The sequence below is a fragment of the Apodemus sylvaticus genome, chromosome 4 (assembly GCF_947179515.1).
Source record: "Apodemus sylvaticus chromosome 4, mApoSyl1.1, whole genome shotgun sequence".
NCBI classification, from domain to species: Eukaryota; Metazoa; Chordata; class Mammalia; order Rodentia; family Muridae; genus Apodemus; species Apodemus sylvaticus.
The window spans coordinates 142525517-142538302 of record NC_067475.1 but is presented as its reverse complement, the minus strand read 5'-3'; the positions used below and the strand labels follow the sequence as shown (position 1 = coordinate 142538302).

Here is a 12786-nt window from a genome sequence, read left to right as displayed (position 1 = left end):
CATAAAGAAACTACCCTATTCTTCGCATTGGTAGTTTTCCCGAATCACACCAAATGAGCCTGTTAAAAGTATAACATCTTAAAATTCTAAGGAGGAAACTGCTGTTTGCTGTGATTTGACTTGGTAGTGTATATTTGAAGAGCTTCAAAATCAGAATTAATGTGGTGTGTTTTATATAGCGCAGTATGAAATAAATGTTTAGTAAGTTAACATACTCAAAGCTCACTCAGTACTGATTTCCTGTTATGGTAATTACATTGTATCATAAACTGGATTTAATTTTTGCAGTTGAGTGTGTCTGTTTGTCTGCCTTTTGTTTTTCCCTCCCTTTCTAATCATCCATCCCTTCCTCCCGCCCCTTCTCTTCTCCCTCCTTCCCCTAACGCCCCCTTCCCCTTCTTCCTCTTCCCCTAACGCCTTCCTGTTTTTTGTTTTTTTTTGGGTTTTGAGCAGTCTCATGTATCCCAGGGGAATGCCCATGGCAGCCTCAAACCCCTGATCCTCCTGCCTCTGCCTCTCAGGTACTTAGATCAGAAGCAAGCGTTACGCACCTGGCTCACATTCATTTTCCAGTGTCTGTTGCTATTATTATCTTAGTCTAAAAGCAATCTGTATTCGGCAGTGTGTGAGAGTGGGCGACAGCCTGAATGGCTGCCTTTGTACTGATGAAATTCTTCTCTCTTAGAAATCAGCTACTATGACCAGCTGTGCACATCGATGGCTGAGGAGCTGAACGCCGTCATCGTCTCGATCGAGTGAGTAGCCACGGCTAGTCACAGCCCTCACTAAGATTTTTATTTGTTTCCTATGTGTCCACGTCGGTGTGTGGGTAGGTGCAGATGAGTGCTGGTGCCCACGGAAACCAGAAGCGTGTGTTCGATCCCTGGAACTGGAGTTGCAGGTGTTCGTAAGCTGCCCAGTAGGGGTGGTTGGTACAAAACTCTGGTCCTTTGAAAGAGTACCAAGCCCTCTTAACTGCTGAGCCATCTCTCTAGCCTCCAGTAGTCATAATTGTTATTAAGAAGACATTCTAAGTAACAGTCTAGTACCTTGGTAATAAAAAGAAAACATAGCATCAGATGTTGGGATTACAGGTGTGTCTGTCCACTTCACAGTTTTTGAACTGGGTTTAATAAGACACTGATTTGCTTTACCTTAAGTATTTGTGCATTTGTTGTTTGTCTGCAGTGCTAGGAACTCAACCCAGTGCTACACATATGCTCAGCAAGTGCCTGCTGCTGAGCTGCATTCCAGGCTCTTAAAATGTAGTCTTATTGTAAGTTTGACAGACACTTTTTAAAACTAAAAATAGTTGAAATTTTAAAGAGAACCTTGTTGACAACCAGTAAGTTTCTTTAACTCTTGGAGACAGCACTCTGCGCAGCCAACATTAGACATGTAACTGTTAGTAAACCTCCTGGTGGACTGGTCTCTGCTCCCTCTCTTAGACGCTGTTTTCTTGAGCAACTACAAAGTGACTGACTACAGCTGTTGCCATCACAACGACACATCTCATGTCTGTCGCGTGCCAGCGTGGTCCCAATGCTTTCGGTCCTTTGACTCATGCTTTCCTTCAGAGTTCCCTTTATGAAGGCCCTCGGTGACAGCTACACGGGAAACTCCAGCCACTTTCCCCTGTTTTACCACATCTCTGAAGCCGCCTTCCATGTCCGACAGGCCATACATTTAATCTATCACATGTTCGAGTAGGGAGTGATGCGCATGGAGACAGTAGGGATTTTTGTCCATTGCTGAATCAGCTGTGCTCAAAAACTTCCCAGCATGCACAGGGAATTCAGTTACTGGCTGTATGATGGGTGTGCGAAGAGTCTGAACTTCTAAATTCTCATGTAAATCGCCCAGGGTAGTAAAGCACGGTGGCTTATGCATGTAGCCTGAGTATTTGGCTAGAGACAGGAGACTTGCTATGAGTTCTAGGCCAGTCTGGTCTATGTAATAATTTCTAGGGCAATCTGGGCTGTAAAATGAGGCCCTTTGTTTCAAAATAACAACAGCAAAAATAAACAAATTTAAGCATAGGGAACTGACTTGGTAGATTAAGTGTTTCTGTGCAAGCATAAGGACCTGGCTACATATCTCTAGCAACCCCCCACCAAAAAATCCAAACAATAACAACAATGATAATAATAACAACAAATTGACAAAAAACCCCAAAACAGTTGTGGCAGTATATGCTATAATTTCAGTGATAAGGAGTATCCTGGAGATTTGCTGGTAAGCCAGGCTAGTTGAATTGCTGAGTTCCAAGTTCCCTGAGAGACCTTATCTAAAAAAAGAAAATAGGTAAAGAGCAATAGACCCAGGGTTAACCACCCTGGGTTAACCTCTGTCCTCCTCACACACATTTACAGGAGCATGAAGCAGCACACATGTCTAACATACACACACACACACACACACACACATACACACACACACACACATACACTTATGTATCCCCTCCCCCCCCCCAGTATGTATTCTACTATTTTCTTCACAGAGAAAAAATCAAAATCGAGTCATCTACAGGAGATCAGCTAGCTGGCTAGACACATAGGTAGGTAGTGTGTGGGACTGACTCCAGGCTAGGAGCTTTACAGGTTCCTTACTAGTTATTAAGCCTCGATTGAAGGAAACCAATAATGCCATATGACCAGACAGGGAAGGCATCGACTGCTTAAATGACCCAGGTTCATCCAGATCGTCCTCTCCTCGGCCCTCCTCCCATTCGTGGCTTTCAACCCTCTCGCCCTGCTGTAGATCTGAGGTGGGATTAGGGGTCCCTCCTGGGAACAGAAAACAGGAGCCTGGGTTCCCAGCTCCTTCTGTAAGGCCGCAATGTGAACACCAAGGGGATCGTGCTGACTTGGAATGGGGACCTCATAGACGTGTCTGGGGATCAGTTTAGACAGTTGGGCCTCTGGTGTTCATCTGGGAATCCTCCTGCCGTAGTCTAAGTGAAGAGGTGCTGTACTGAGGTATCAGGCTGCCCCATCCTGTCAGAGCAGCCTGGGCTCACACAGTGTGGCTAAGGAGGCTTCCACCTCAGCAGATTTAGTTGGAGTTGTCCGGGGCAGTTCCGGGCTTTTCTGAACCTGCAGCCAACCTTTCAGATCTCCGAGGACTCTTGAATGAAGTTCCTCATCGCAGGAATCATTCCATAAACATCTTTGTGTTTGCACCTGGGCCACTGGCCAGGGGACAGAAGGACACTGAAGGAGACAAGTCCTTAGAACAGGACCCTGGAATGTGGTATGAAAGAAGCTTCCGGGCCCTTCTTTTACAGTTATTTGCTATTCCACATAGATGTCTTAGGCCACAGAGGATTCCACCAAATTCCAGGAGAGCTTGGAGCTTTGCTGAGTGCTAGCTTCCTGCTCTTAGTTCAGTCACACAGGGTGCTGATGTGCGTGGGCTTAGATGGTTGTCCTGGTATAAGCACTGGACACTTCAGGGCTTTGTTCTTATTGTCCATAAAATTTGGGGCCACTGGCTTCCAAAGTCACGGCGCTTTTATGGGACACCGTGCTTAAGTAGCTTTAGGTATGTGGCAATATGAAAAGCACACGGTCACCTACCTCACTGTTAAATCTGCCTTGCTAAGTTGCAAATTGCTTCTTTCAAAAGTTCTTAGTTAAATTGTGTTGTCTCTCTGATGGCGTCTTAAATAAATTCCCTAAGGGGGAAGAAATGCTGAGGCCTTTCTCTTACCTGTGAGGTTCTTTAGAATTTGAGATTCGAGGGAGTGGTTCAGAGAGATCGCTCCTTTGGCAAAGTATTTACTGTGCAGGAACGGAGGCCGAAATCCCATTGGCAGAACTCAAACCCGAGAAAAGGGCCAATTTGTAATCCTAGTACAAGGTGGGTGGAAGAATAGCTCCCGGGGCTCATTTGCCTGCCAGCCTCGTCTGCCCTGGGAGTGCCAGGCCGGTGAGGGGCTGTCTCGAAAGGAAAGTGGGTGGCACCTTGAGAAATGCCAGCCAGGCTTGACCTGTGGCTTCTGCATATATGTGCACATACATACTTGCACTGTGAGACACATGTGCACACACACAGCTGTGCTGCCTTCACATTCCACTGGTGACTGGAAAATCCCCGTGGGCTGGGAAGCCTGGCTCCACTGGGCCTTGTGTATCCTCCCTAGCCTCTGTAGCTACACCAGGACAGGAAACTAGGAGCACACCGTGTCCTGGATAGCCGAGGTTCCTCCTATAGTGCTGTCCGAGTGTCTCGGCTGAGGTTCCTCCTGTAGTGCTGTCCGAGTGTCTCGGCTGAGGTTCCTTCTGTAGTGCTGTCCGAGTATCTCGGCTGAGGTTAAGGGTGAGGTTTGCTTCGGCTGAGGTTAAGGGTGCTTCTGAACTGGGGTGGGGGGTGGGGGTGTCAAGAGAAGCACCTGGGCCTGGAGTGTCTCCGCCTTTACAGATAAGTCTAGGGAGGCATTTCCTTCTCACAGCCTTGGGGGACCAAACTTAGGACCTGATGCATTCTAGGCAAGTGTTCTGCCACTGAGCTTTTGGGAGCCTCTGGAAGTCTCAAGCTGGGACCAGAACATCAGGAAAGTCACACTGTGTAAAAAGACTTCACATCTGGGCTCCGGCAGTCAACCTCTAAGATTTTTGTGGAGCCTCCCAATATTGATCTAATTTTTGAATCCCCACTGGGCGTATTTGTGTGTTTGTGGATGCATGTGACAAGCATATAGAGATCAGAGAATGACCACAGGCGTCCTTCCTCAGGAGCTGTCCGCTTCCCCCCTGAGACTAGGTCTGTCGCTGGCCTGGAACCCATCAAGCAGACCAGGCTGGCCAGCCAGCAAGACCAAGGACTCTTACCAGTGTCCGCCTTTGCTGTACTTGGACTAAGAGCATGTGCCACCATGCCTGGCTTGTTACGTGGGTTCTGGGGATTGAAACCAGGCCCTCCTTGAGTGTTCAGGGCAAGTGCTTTACCCACTGAGCTGTCTGTCTTCCCCCCACCTTTTTGAGACCAGGATCTCATTCTGTAGCCAAGGCTGTCCCATAGCTCAGTATGTGGACCAGGCTGGCCTCATACTCACAGAAGTCTTCTTTGCCACTGGAGTGCTGGGGAGATAGGAGGCACCATCCCTGGTTTATGGAGTGGCTGTCTATTCAGTCAGTCAAGTCTTTATACTCTAATGGCCACCCTCCTTTGCTGAAGGATCAGTGGTCAGGACGGCGTGAACGCTTCTTGCTCTCAAGAGTCCTGTGTTGAAAGCAGAAACGGCAAGGGAGACTGGTCTACGGTGTTCACACCCAAACTGTACTTCCAACAAAAAACAGACAGCTCTTGAATTACAGTATAACTGCTGTCTGAACTTCTCCCTCTTTTCCTCCCTCCTTCTTATTCCTCCTCCTCTTCCTCCTCATCCTCTTTTTTTAAAACAAAAAACAAAAAAACAGGGTCTCATGTAGCCAGAGCTGGCTCTGAACTTGCTACGTAGTTAAGGGTGACCTGTTCCGACCCTCCTGCCTGCATCTTGAGTAGGCTGGGTTTGTAGGCATGTGGCCCCATGCCTGGTTTTATGATGTGCTGCGGATGGAACCCAGGGCTTCATAGCAGGCACACCCTCTTACCAACCGAGCTCCATTCCCACCCAGTACTGTACGTTCTTTTAATAAAATAGAACTTCGATAAAGGAATACATAGATTGTTCCTCTGGGGCCGTCTATCTGCTAGAGAGCTTGAGCTGTATATAATTATTAACTTATGTTGGATTCCCCCTACTGAAGATCTAGGTTCTCTAAACTTGAGGAGAATGGTAAGCCTTTTATGGTTTCCATGATGGATTGGTTGAAATTTCCTTGGGGGAAGGAAAAAAAATAACAGTATCTGGAAAGGCTGTGACCCTTCTCTCTGTTGCACTGAATCTAACAGGAAGATGATTTCATTCTCCACTGTCATACAGCCTTTCACCCACCTGGCACAACCTGAGGTAGAAGTTGTCCTTCTGCAGACAGCAGGAGCCATCGCTTCCAGGTTGTGTTAGTTTTAAGGGACAATGCTTGTTCCAACCGTGTTGGACACTAGTGGGACTCCGGATGCCAGATTACCAGTCCCTCGGCCTTGCTTGCTTTCCACGGTCACTGTAGTGAATGCTAAAGTATGTATTCGGGGCTGGAGGTAGAGTGCCTTCATTGCATAAAATCTGGTTTTTATACCAGCGCCATTTAACCCATGTCTGTAACTCTGGAACGCAGGAGGAGGTGTTCGAGGTCACCCTCAGCTTTGTGGTTTGAGGCTAGTCTGGGCTCCAGGAGATGCTGCTACAGCAAAACCAAGCGTTCACCCACCGGGCCACTGCTCAGGAGAGCTCCCTGACATTTGACTAGACTTCACCTTTCTTCTCTCAGGAAAGTTGAGGTGTCTGAGTTACGGTGTATTGTCAGAGGGCTCTGCTGCTAGAAAGAAGGGACTCAAAAAGTTATCGAAAGAAGTGTCATTTGGAATGAAAGGTAGGGGACTTTTGATGGGGAAATGATAGGGAAGAATCCTTGGGGTGGTGGGGAGGGGACCAGTATCCTGCAGTGGAAACAGGAAGTGCCCAGGGAGGGGTGGGGAGGAGAACATGTGATAGGGTTCTGGCGTGTCTGACCTGGTATAACCCTGGGACTTCTTGGGGATTTTTCTTTTCAGATAGATGTTGGATAGATCCAACAGTAGTGGAGTTGGAATATTTGGGGGGCGGGCAGGGCTCACACCTCAGTGTTTTTGAGAAACTGCTAGTGTTAGGTGAAATGCAGGTGGAGTTGGTAACTTATCAGGCTCTGGCTGGCCTGCACTTGCTGTGGAGCTCAGCTGGTCTCGAACTTGTGACGTCTCTCCTTCCCTGTCTCCTCAATGTTGGGATTACATGTGTGTGTAGATTAGCACAGTCTGGAATTAACATGTGTGTGCAGGTTACCACAGTGCTGGAGTGACATCCATGTGTAGATTAGCACACTGGTGAGAAAGATAATGCGCTGTACTCTGGGTAAGGCCTTGTGTTGTTTGTGAGGTGCAGCTCAGGTTTGCCCCTGGCTCACTACACGGCTGAAATCGACCTTGAGTTTCTGATCTTCCCGCCTGTAAACCCTGAGTGCCAGGATCAATAGGGGTGTGCCACCTCTAGGAAAAGCCGGGTGTTCATGCGTGGTAATTTTTTTATCAAGAATTTTGCTAATCCACCCAAATCAGGTTTGCTCTGAGGCACTGAGAACCTAGTTTGAGGATTTACTGTGCAAATGAAGTAATGTGACCCTTCAGTGTGTGGCAAAAACCACCTAACTCACCACACACACACACACACACATACACACACACACACAATTCTAGCTCTGAGTGGGTGTGGTGACACATGCTTTTCCAGTGCATAGGACATAATTTGGAGCTTGCGCAGCAGACGGCAGGCGCGCTCTCTCCCTCCGTCCTGCCCCTCCCTCTCGGGGCTCATGCAGACTTGGCAAACACTGTGTCACTGAGCTGTATATCCAGGCTTTCTTTTGTTTCTGTTTCATATCTTGAGGAAGGATCATCTGCAGTTGCTGAGGTTGGCTTTGAACTCATGCTTGGGACTCAACTCGAGTCCCAGCTCTGGTATGCTGACCTCTGCCACGAGGCCAGGCTGTCTCCTTTCTTTAGATACACCACCCATGAATTTCCTCCTGACTCTAAGTTCTCTCTGTCTGTAAATACACTGCAAACGTCACTGGCTCTCTTGGGTAAATGTTGCCGTGTTGAAGTGACAGGAGTCACAGCTTTCAGGATACTCATTCTCTGCTCTACAAGAAGAGGATCTAGGAACATTTTAGCTTGAGCAAAGGTGCTGGGTATGGCGGTGTGCACACGTGATCCCACCACCTGGGAGGCAGAGGTAGGCGGTGGAACTTTGTGAGTTCTGAGCCAGCCAGGGCTACACGCTTAGAAATAGTCTTTAAGAAAAGGGTTGCACAGAGACCAAATGATTATGTGTATGGTGGCACCAGAGATACTGGTGATTGAGTCACACATGCTAGGTCACTGTTCTTCCTTCCCCTAGAGGGATTCTTTTTTTTTTTTTTTAAAGATCTATTTATTATATCTAAGTACACTGTAGCTGTCTTCAGACACACCAGAAGAGGGGGTCAGATTTCATTACAGATTGTTGTGAGCCACCATGTGGTTGGTGGGACTTGAACTCAGGACCTTCAGAAGAGCAGTCAGCGCTCTTAACTACTGAGCCATCTTTTCAGCCCCCCTCCCCCCAGAGGATTCTTAATGAGTTGCCCAGTCTGGCCTTGAACTCACCTTATAGCCCTGTCTTGAACTTTTGGGCTTCCTCCTGGGTCTCTGGTAGTTGAACACAACCTAGTACCACCAGGCTGGACCAGACTCTGCATCTTCATAGGCGCTAGTATGATGATCTCCTGGCTCTTGGGACTGTTTGTCTTATTAATTCAGCAAGTTACTGACAGGATTAATCAATAGGTTACTGGTTTTCCCAGATTTTATTTCCCTCAACACAAAGGCCTTTTGTAGAACAGTGCCTGGAGACTCAGCTTAATGCATGTGTATATATCCTGGTACAAATTTGTACTGACCTCTTGTGCAACTGGGAAAACTGCCCACTCATCATGACATGTGGGGTAGGGACCATGCTTGCTGGTCTCATGACAACTGGACACACAAACCTGAGTTATCTGAAAAGAGGGAACCTTGATTTCGAAAATGCTTCCATAAGATCTGGCTGTACAGCATTTTCTTAGTGACTGAGGGGCAGGGCCCGGCCCGTTGTAGGTGGTACCATCCGTGGGTTCTATAAGGAACCAGGCTGGGCAAGCCAGCGAGCAGCAGCCAGCAAGCAGCAGCCTCCATGGCCTCTGCTTCAGCTCCTGCCTCCATCTTCCTGCCCTGAGTAAACCACTCCTCACCAACTTGCTTTTTGCTCATGGTGTTTCGTCACAGCAATGGAAACTCTAACTAAGACAATGATGGAATGGAAAAAAAATGTTATTTTCATGTCAAGACTCCTGAAGTGCATCTGTTGTTTGTTTGTTTTGTTTTGTTTTGTTTGAAATCAGAAACTACATGGAGAAGCAGGGATAAATACAATCTTGTGAGATGTCGCCACCTAGTGGAATAAGTAGTGTAACCCTCTCCTGTCTATGTGCCTATGGAGTAGTAATGCGAGCTATACTGAGCTGTATCCCCAGCCCTTCCTTCCTTCCTTCCTTCCTTCCTTCCTTCCTTCCTTCCTTCCTTCCTTCCTTTTTCATTTTATGACAAGGTCTCACTAAGTGTCCCAGGCTAGACTTGAACTCACAGTGTGTGAACCAGCAGGACTTTTGAATTCCAGATTCTGCCTCAGCTTCGTAAGAGACAGAGATTACAGCCCAAGGCACTTCACCTCAGCCCCAGAAGCATAAGGCTCCAGGGATGAGTCAAGTTAAGCCCAGGAGGATGCTGGGAAAGCGTGAGACCCAGACTGAACCGCCCATACAGAGACATCTTGAGCGTGGGCCCTTGTCACGATCAGGGTTCTGACACTTTTTACAGAATAAGATGTCGGAGGCCTCAAGTGTTGCAAAGGGTGCCTCAGGGGGAGACCCCAGAGGATCTGGATGAGGCTGTGTGCTAACTTAGTTTTCCTTTTGTAGTCAAGAAAACTACAAAAAAAGGAAATTTTACTGGGGCTGGAGAGATGGCTCAGTGGTTAAGAGCACTGACTGCTCTTCCAGAGGTCCTGAGTTCAAATGCCAGCAACCACATGGTAGCTCACAACCATCTGTAACGAGATCTGATGTCCCCTTCTGGTGTCTGAAGACAGCTACAGTGTACTTACACATATAATAATAAATAAATCTTAAAAAAAAAAAAGAAGTAGAAGAAGACATTTTACTAAAGTTCCAGCGTGCATATGCATTCTTTGGGTTGAATGGTTCCTGGCATAGGCCTCTCCAGCAGACAGCTTTATTGTAGTTATCGAATGAAGCGTGGTAAATTGAAGCCAGTGAGTTAGTTGGCTGATGCTGTTAGCTAGCTTTTAACCCAGAGCCTCTGAGAGTGGTAGATAGACTTTCTGAGACTAAATCCCCAAAGTTTCATAAGGATCCTCCTGAGGACCGCTTGCACACTCCAGCCTTGAGCTGATGGGGGACAGGGAAGTTTGGTTCTGAAAAGCTGCCTTTTGAGATAGGATCTTGCTATGTGACCCAGGCTAACTTCAGCCAGTAGAGGGCACAGAGGTCCTCTTACTCCCAGAATGCTGAGAACAGATGTAGTTAATAGCCTAGTGACCTCTGTGCTGCCCGTAGGGCCAAGACCACACCCGATCTGTCCCCAGACCCTTGGAATGCCACATATTGTCAATATATAGAGCCCATCTTTACGGAAGGGGCCACATGTACTTTACAAAGAGGAATTTTTTAAAGATTTATTTTTATGTATATGAGTACACTCACTGTAGCTGTCTTCAGACATACCGGAAGAGGGTGCCAGATCTCATTACAGATGGTTGTGAGCCACCATGTGGTCGCTGGGGATTGAACTCAGGACCTCTGGAAGAGCAGTCAGTGCTCTTAGTAGCTGAGCCATCTCTCCAGACCCCTACAAAGAGTTTTGATGCAGTCAAGCCGTAAGCTTTATTGGTAAATGAGATGGAGTTAATTATCACCAGGAAACTCTTTGTACATTGTACTTACCTGAAATAACCTGCCTAGTGTTAGACTCTGGAAGTGTGATCGCACACCAGCCACTGAGTCATCTTGAATAACACTTCCTTCTTGCCTCACACGGGTGGACACTCTGCTGACCTTTGTGATCACAGAGACGCTCCTCCCCCCACCAAATCAAACTGCAATCCTCCTGCCTCAGCTTCCCCTGGGAGTAGCCATGTTCACCCACCACGATTAGTGTTATAGTTTGATTTTCTGTTGCTGTGATAAAACGTGACCAAAAGCAACGTGACCAAAAAGCAACGTGGCCAAATAAGAAAAGGCTGACTGGGCTCGGCGTACACAGCCTGGTTCCAGTCTGCCATGAGGGAGGCTGGGAGAGATCTGGGCAGGAGATGAAGCAGAAGCCACAGACCATCTCTGTTCACCGTGTTGTTCCCTCTGGATGGGGCTCAGCCGGCTTCCATAACAACCCTGGGCATCTGCCCAGGGGGTGCCGTCCTCCGCAGTGTGCTGGGTCCTATCAGGTACTTGAATAAGCATGAAAATGCCCCACAGAGGAGCCCACAGGCGGATCCGATGAAGGCAGCTCCCCAGTTGAAACTCCCTCAGCAAACACTGGGCTATGCCCAGTTAACAGAGGACTCTGACTAGAGTGCCAGCTTGAACATTTTAAAGAACGTTGTCTATACCAAGTTACTACCTCTGCCTGCATTACAAGGAAACGGATGGTTTATTTGTATATCTTTTAATTTCTTGTCTATTTCTGGCGTTTTGCCTTTTTTCCCCCCTCTCTAAAGGTCCAGTGGCCATTAAAACGCGGTGATGTCCTAAAATGAACACTGACTTTTGTCTTCACAGATACAGGCTGGTCCCACAGGTTTATTTTCCGGAGCAAATCCATGATGTCATCCGCGCCACTAAATATTTCCTGCAGCCGGAAGTCTTAGACAAGTACAAGGTCGACCCTGGAAGGGTCGGCATTTCCGGAGACAGCGCTGGTGGGAATCTGGCTGCAGCCCTGGGACAGCAGGTAACAGCAGCACCGCTCAGGGTCCTTAGGGTAGGCAGGGCGGGGTGAGCATGTGCAGCCGATGCCCGCATCCCTCACACATGATGCTGGGCCACCCACCCGGTGGCTGCTAGCTAGCACCATTGTGTGACTTCCGGGACCTTTCTCACAGGGTTTTTTTTTTTGAAGTGAGTGCTGAAGGGTGTCCCAGAAAATGCTAATGTTCCTTAGGAAGATGTGTGGACGTGGGGTAACCCCACTGGCCTCACACGGTTTGACTGGGACAGTGGAATATTTTGGCTTAAATTTTAGTTCTTATGTTGTTTTCTTAGAGTTTTAAGAGAAATTAAAATACTAAGCCATTTTTCCAAAGTTGTATTTATTATTGTTATTTGGGCTTTTTTGTTTGTTTTTTGTTTTTAATTTTTTGCTTGTTTGTTTGTTTAAAGTCATGCAGCCCTGGTTAGTCTCAAATTCTTTCTGTAATTTAGATGACTTTGCACTTCCGGCCCTCTTGCCTCTGCCTCTCCAGGCTTGAGATTCTGGGCCTGTATTACCACACCGCCAGTATCTATTGCTTCTGTTTGTGTGTTAGTTTTGAGACAAGGTCTTACGGGGTAGCTCAGGGTAACCTAAAACTTCTGATCCTATTGGCTTAGCCATCTAGAGTGCTAGGATTGAAGGTGCATACCACCATGCCGGCCCATGGGCCTCAAAGACAGATTGGAGAGCTGTGAGTCTGTGGCTAGCTCCCTTTGTTCCGTGAGCCTCGGAAACGTAATGCCATCCAGCTTCAGGCCTGTGACAGGCCTGTGGGGAGGCCATATGCACATGGTTGTTCCGTACATCGTACCGGGAGATAGGCTTCTAAAGTGACGGCTGTTCCGTTACTGTGAAGCACGCCACCATCTTCTTAGATCCGCAGGCAGGATGTTAAATGCTGGAATTACAGTGTAGTCACCCTGTGGGGACACCGGCAAGCTGAGGCGGTGGCATGGGAAGTCATTACCCTTCCACTCAAGCTCACCCTGGGCAAGTGCTCACTGCCCGCCTGTCCCAGCAGAGAGGCCAAGGTCCCAGCTTGTCGCCGAGCACCTGTGAACCCTGGAGCCCCACCATCCCTGC

The 12786-nt window shown here is 47.8% G+C and overlaps 1 protein-coding gene across 1 annotated transcript in view; it reads left to right on the top strand.

Annotated features, from left to right (window-relative positions):
* The window catches only part of Nceh1 (neutral cholesterol ester hydrolase 1), a 60951-nt gene that overhangs the window by 43420 nt on the left and 4745 nt on the right, over positions 1 to 12786 (top strand). The window contains exons 3-4 of the mRNA XM_052180726.1: positions 686 to 755; positions 11511 to 11682. Coding sequence (XP_052036686.1) covers positions 686 to 755; positions 11511 to 11682 — 242 coding nt within the window. The remainder of the gene's footprint in view (positions 1 to 685; positions 756 to 11510; positions 11683 to 12786) is intronic.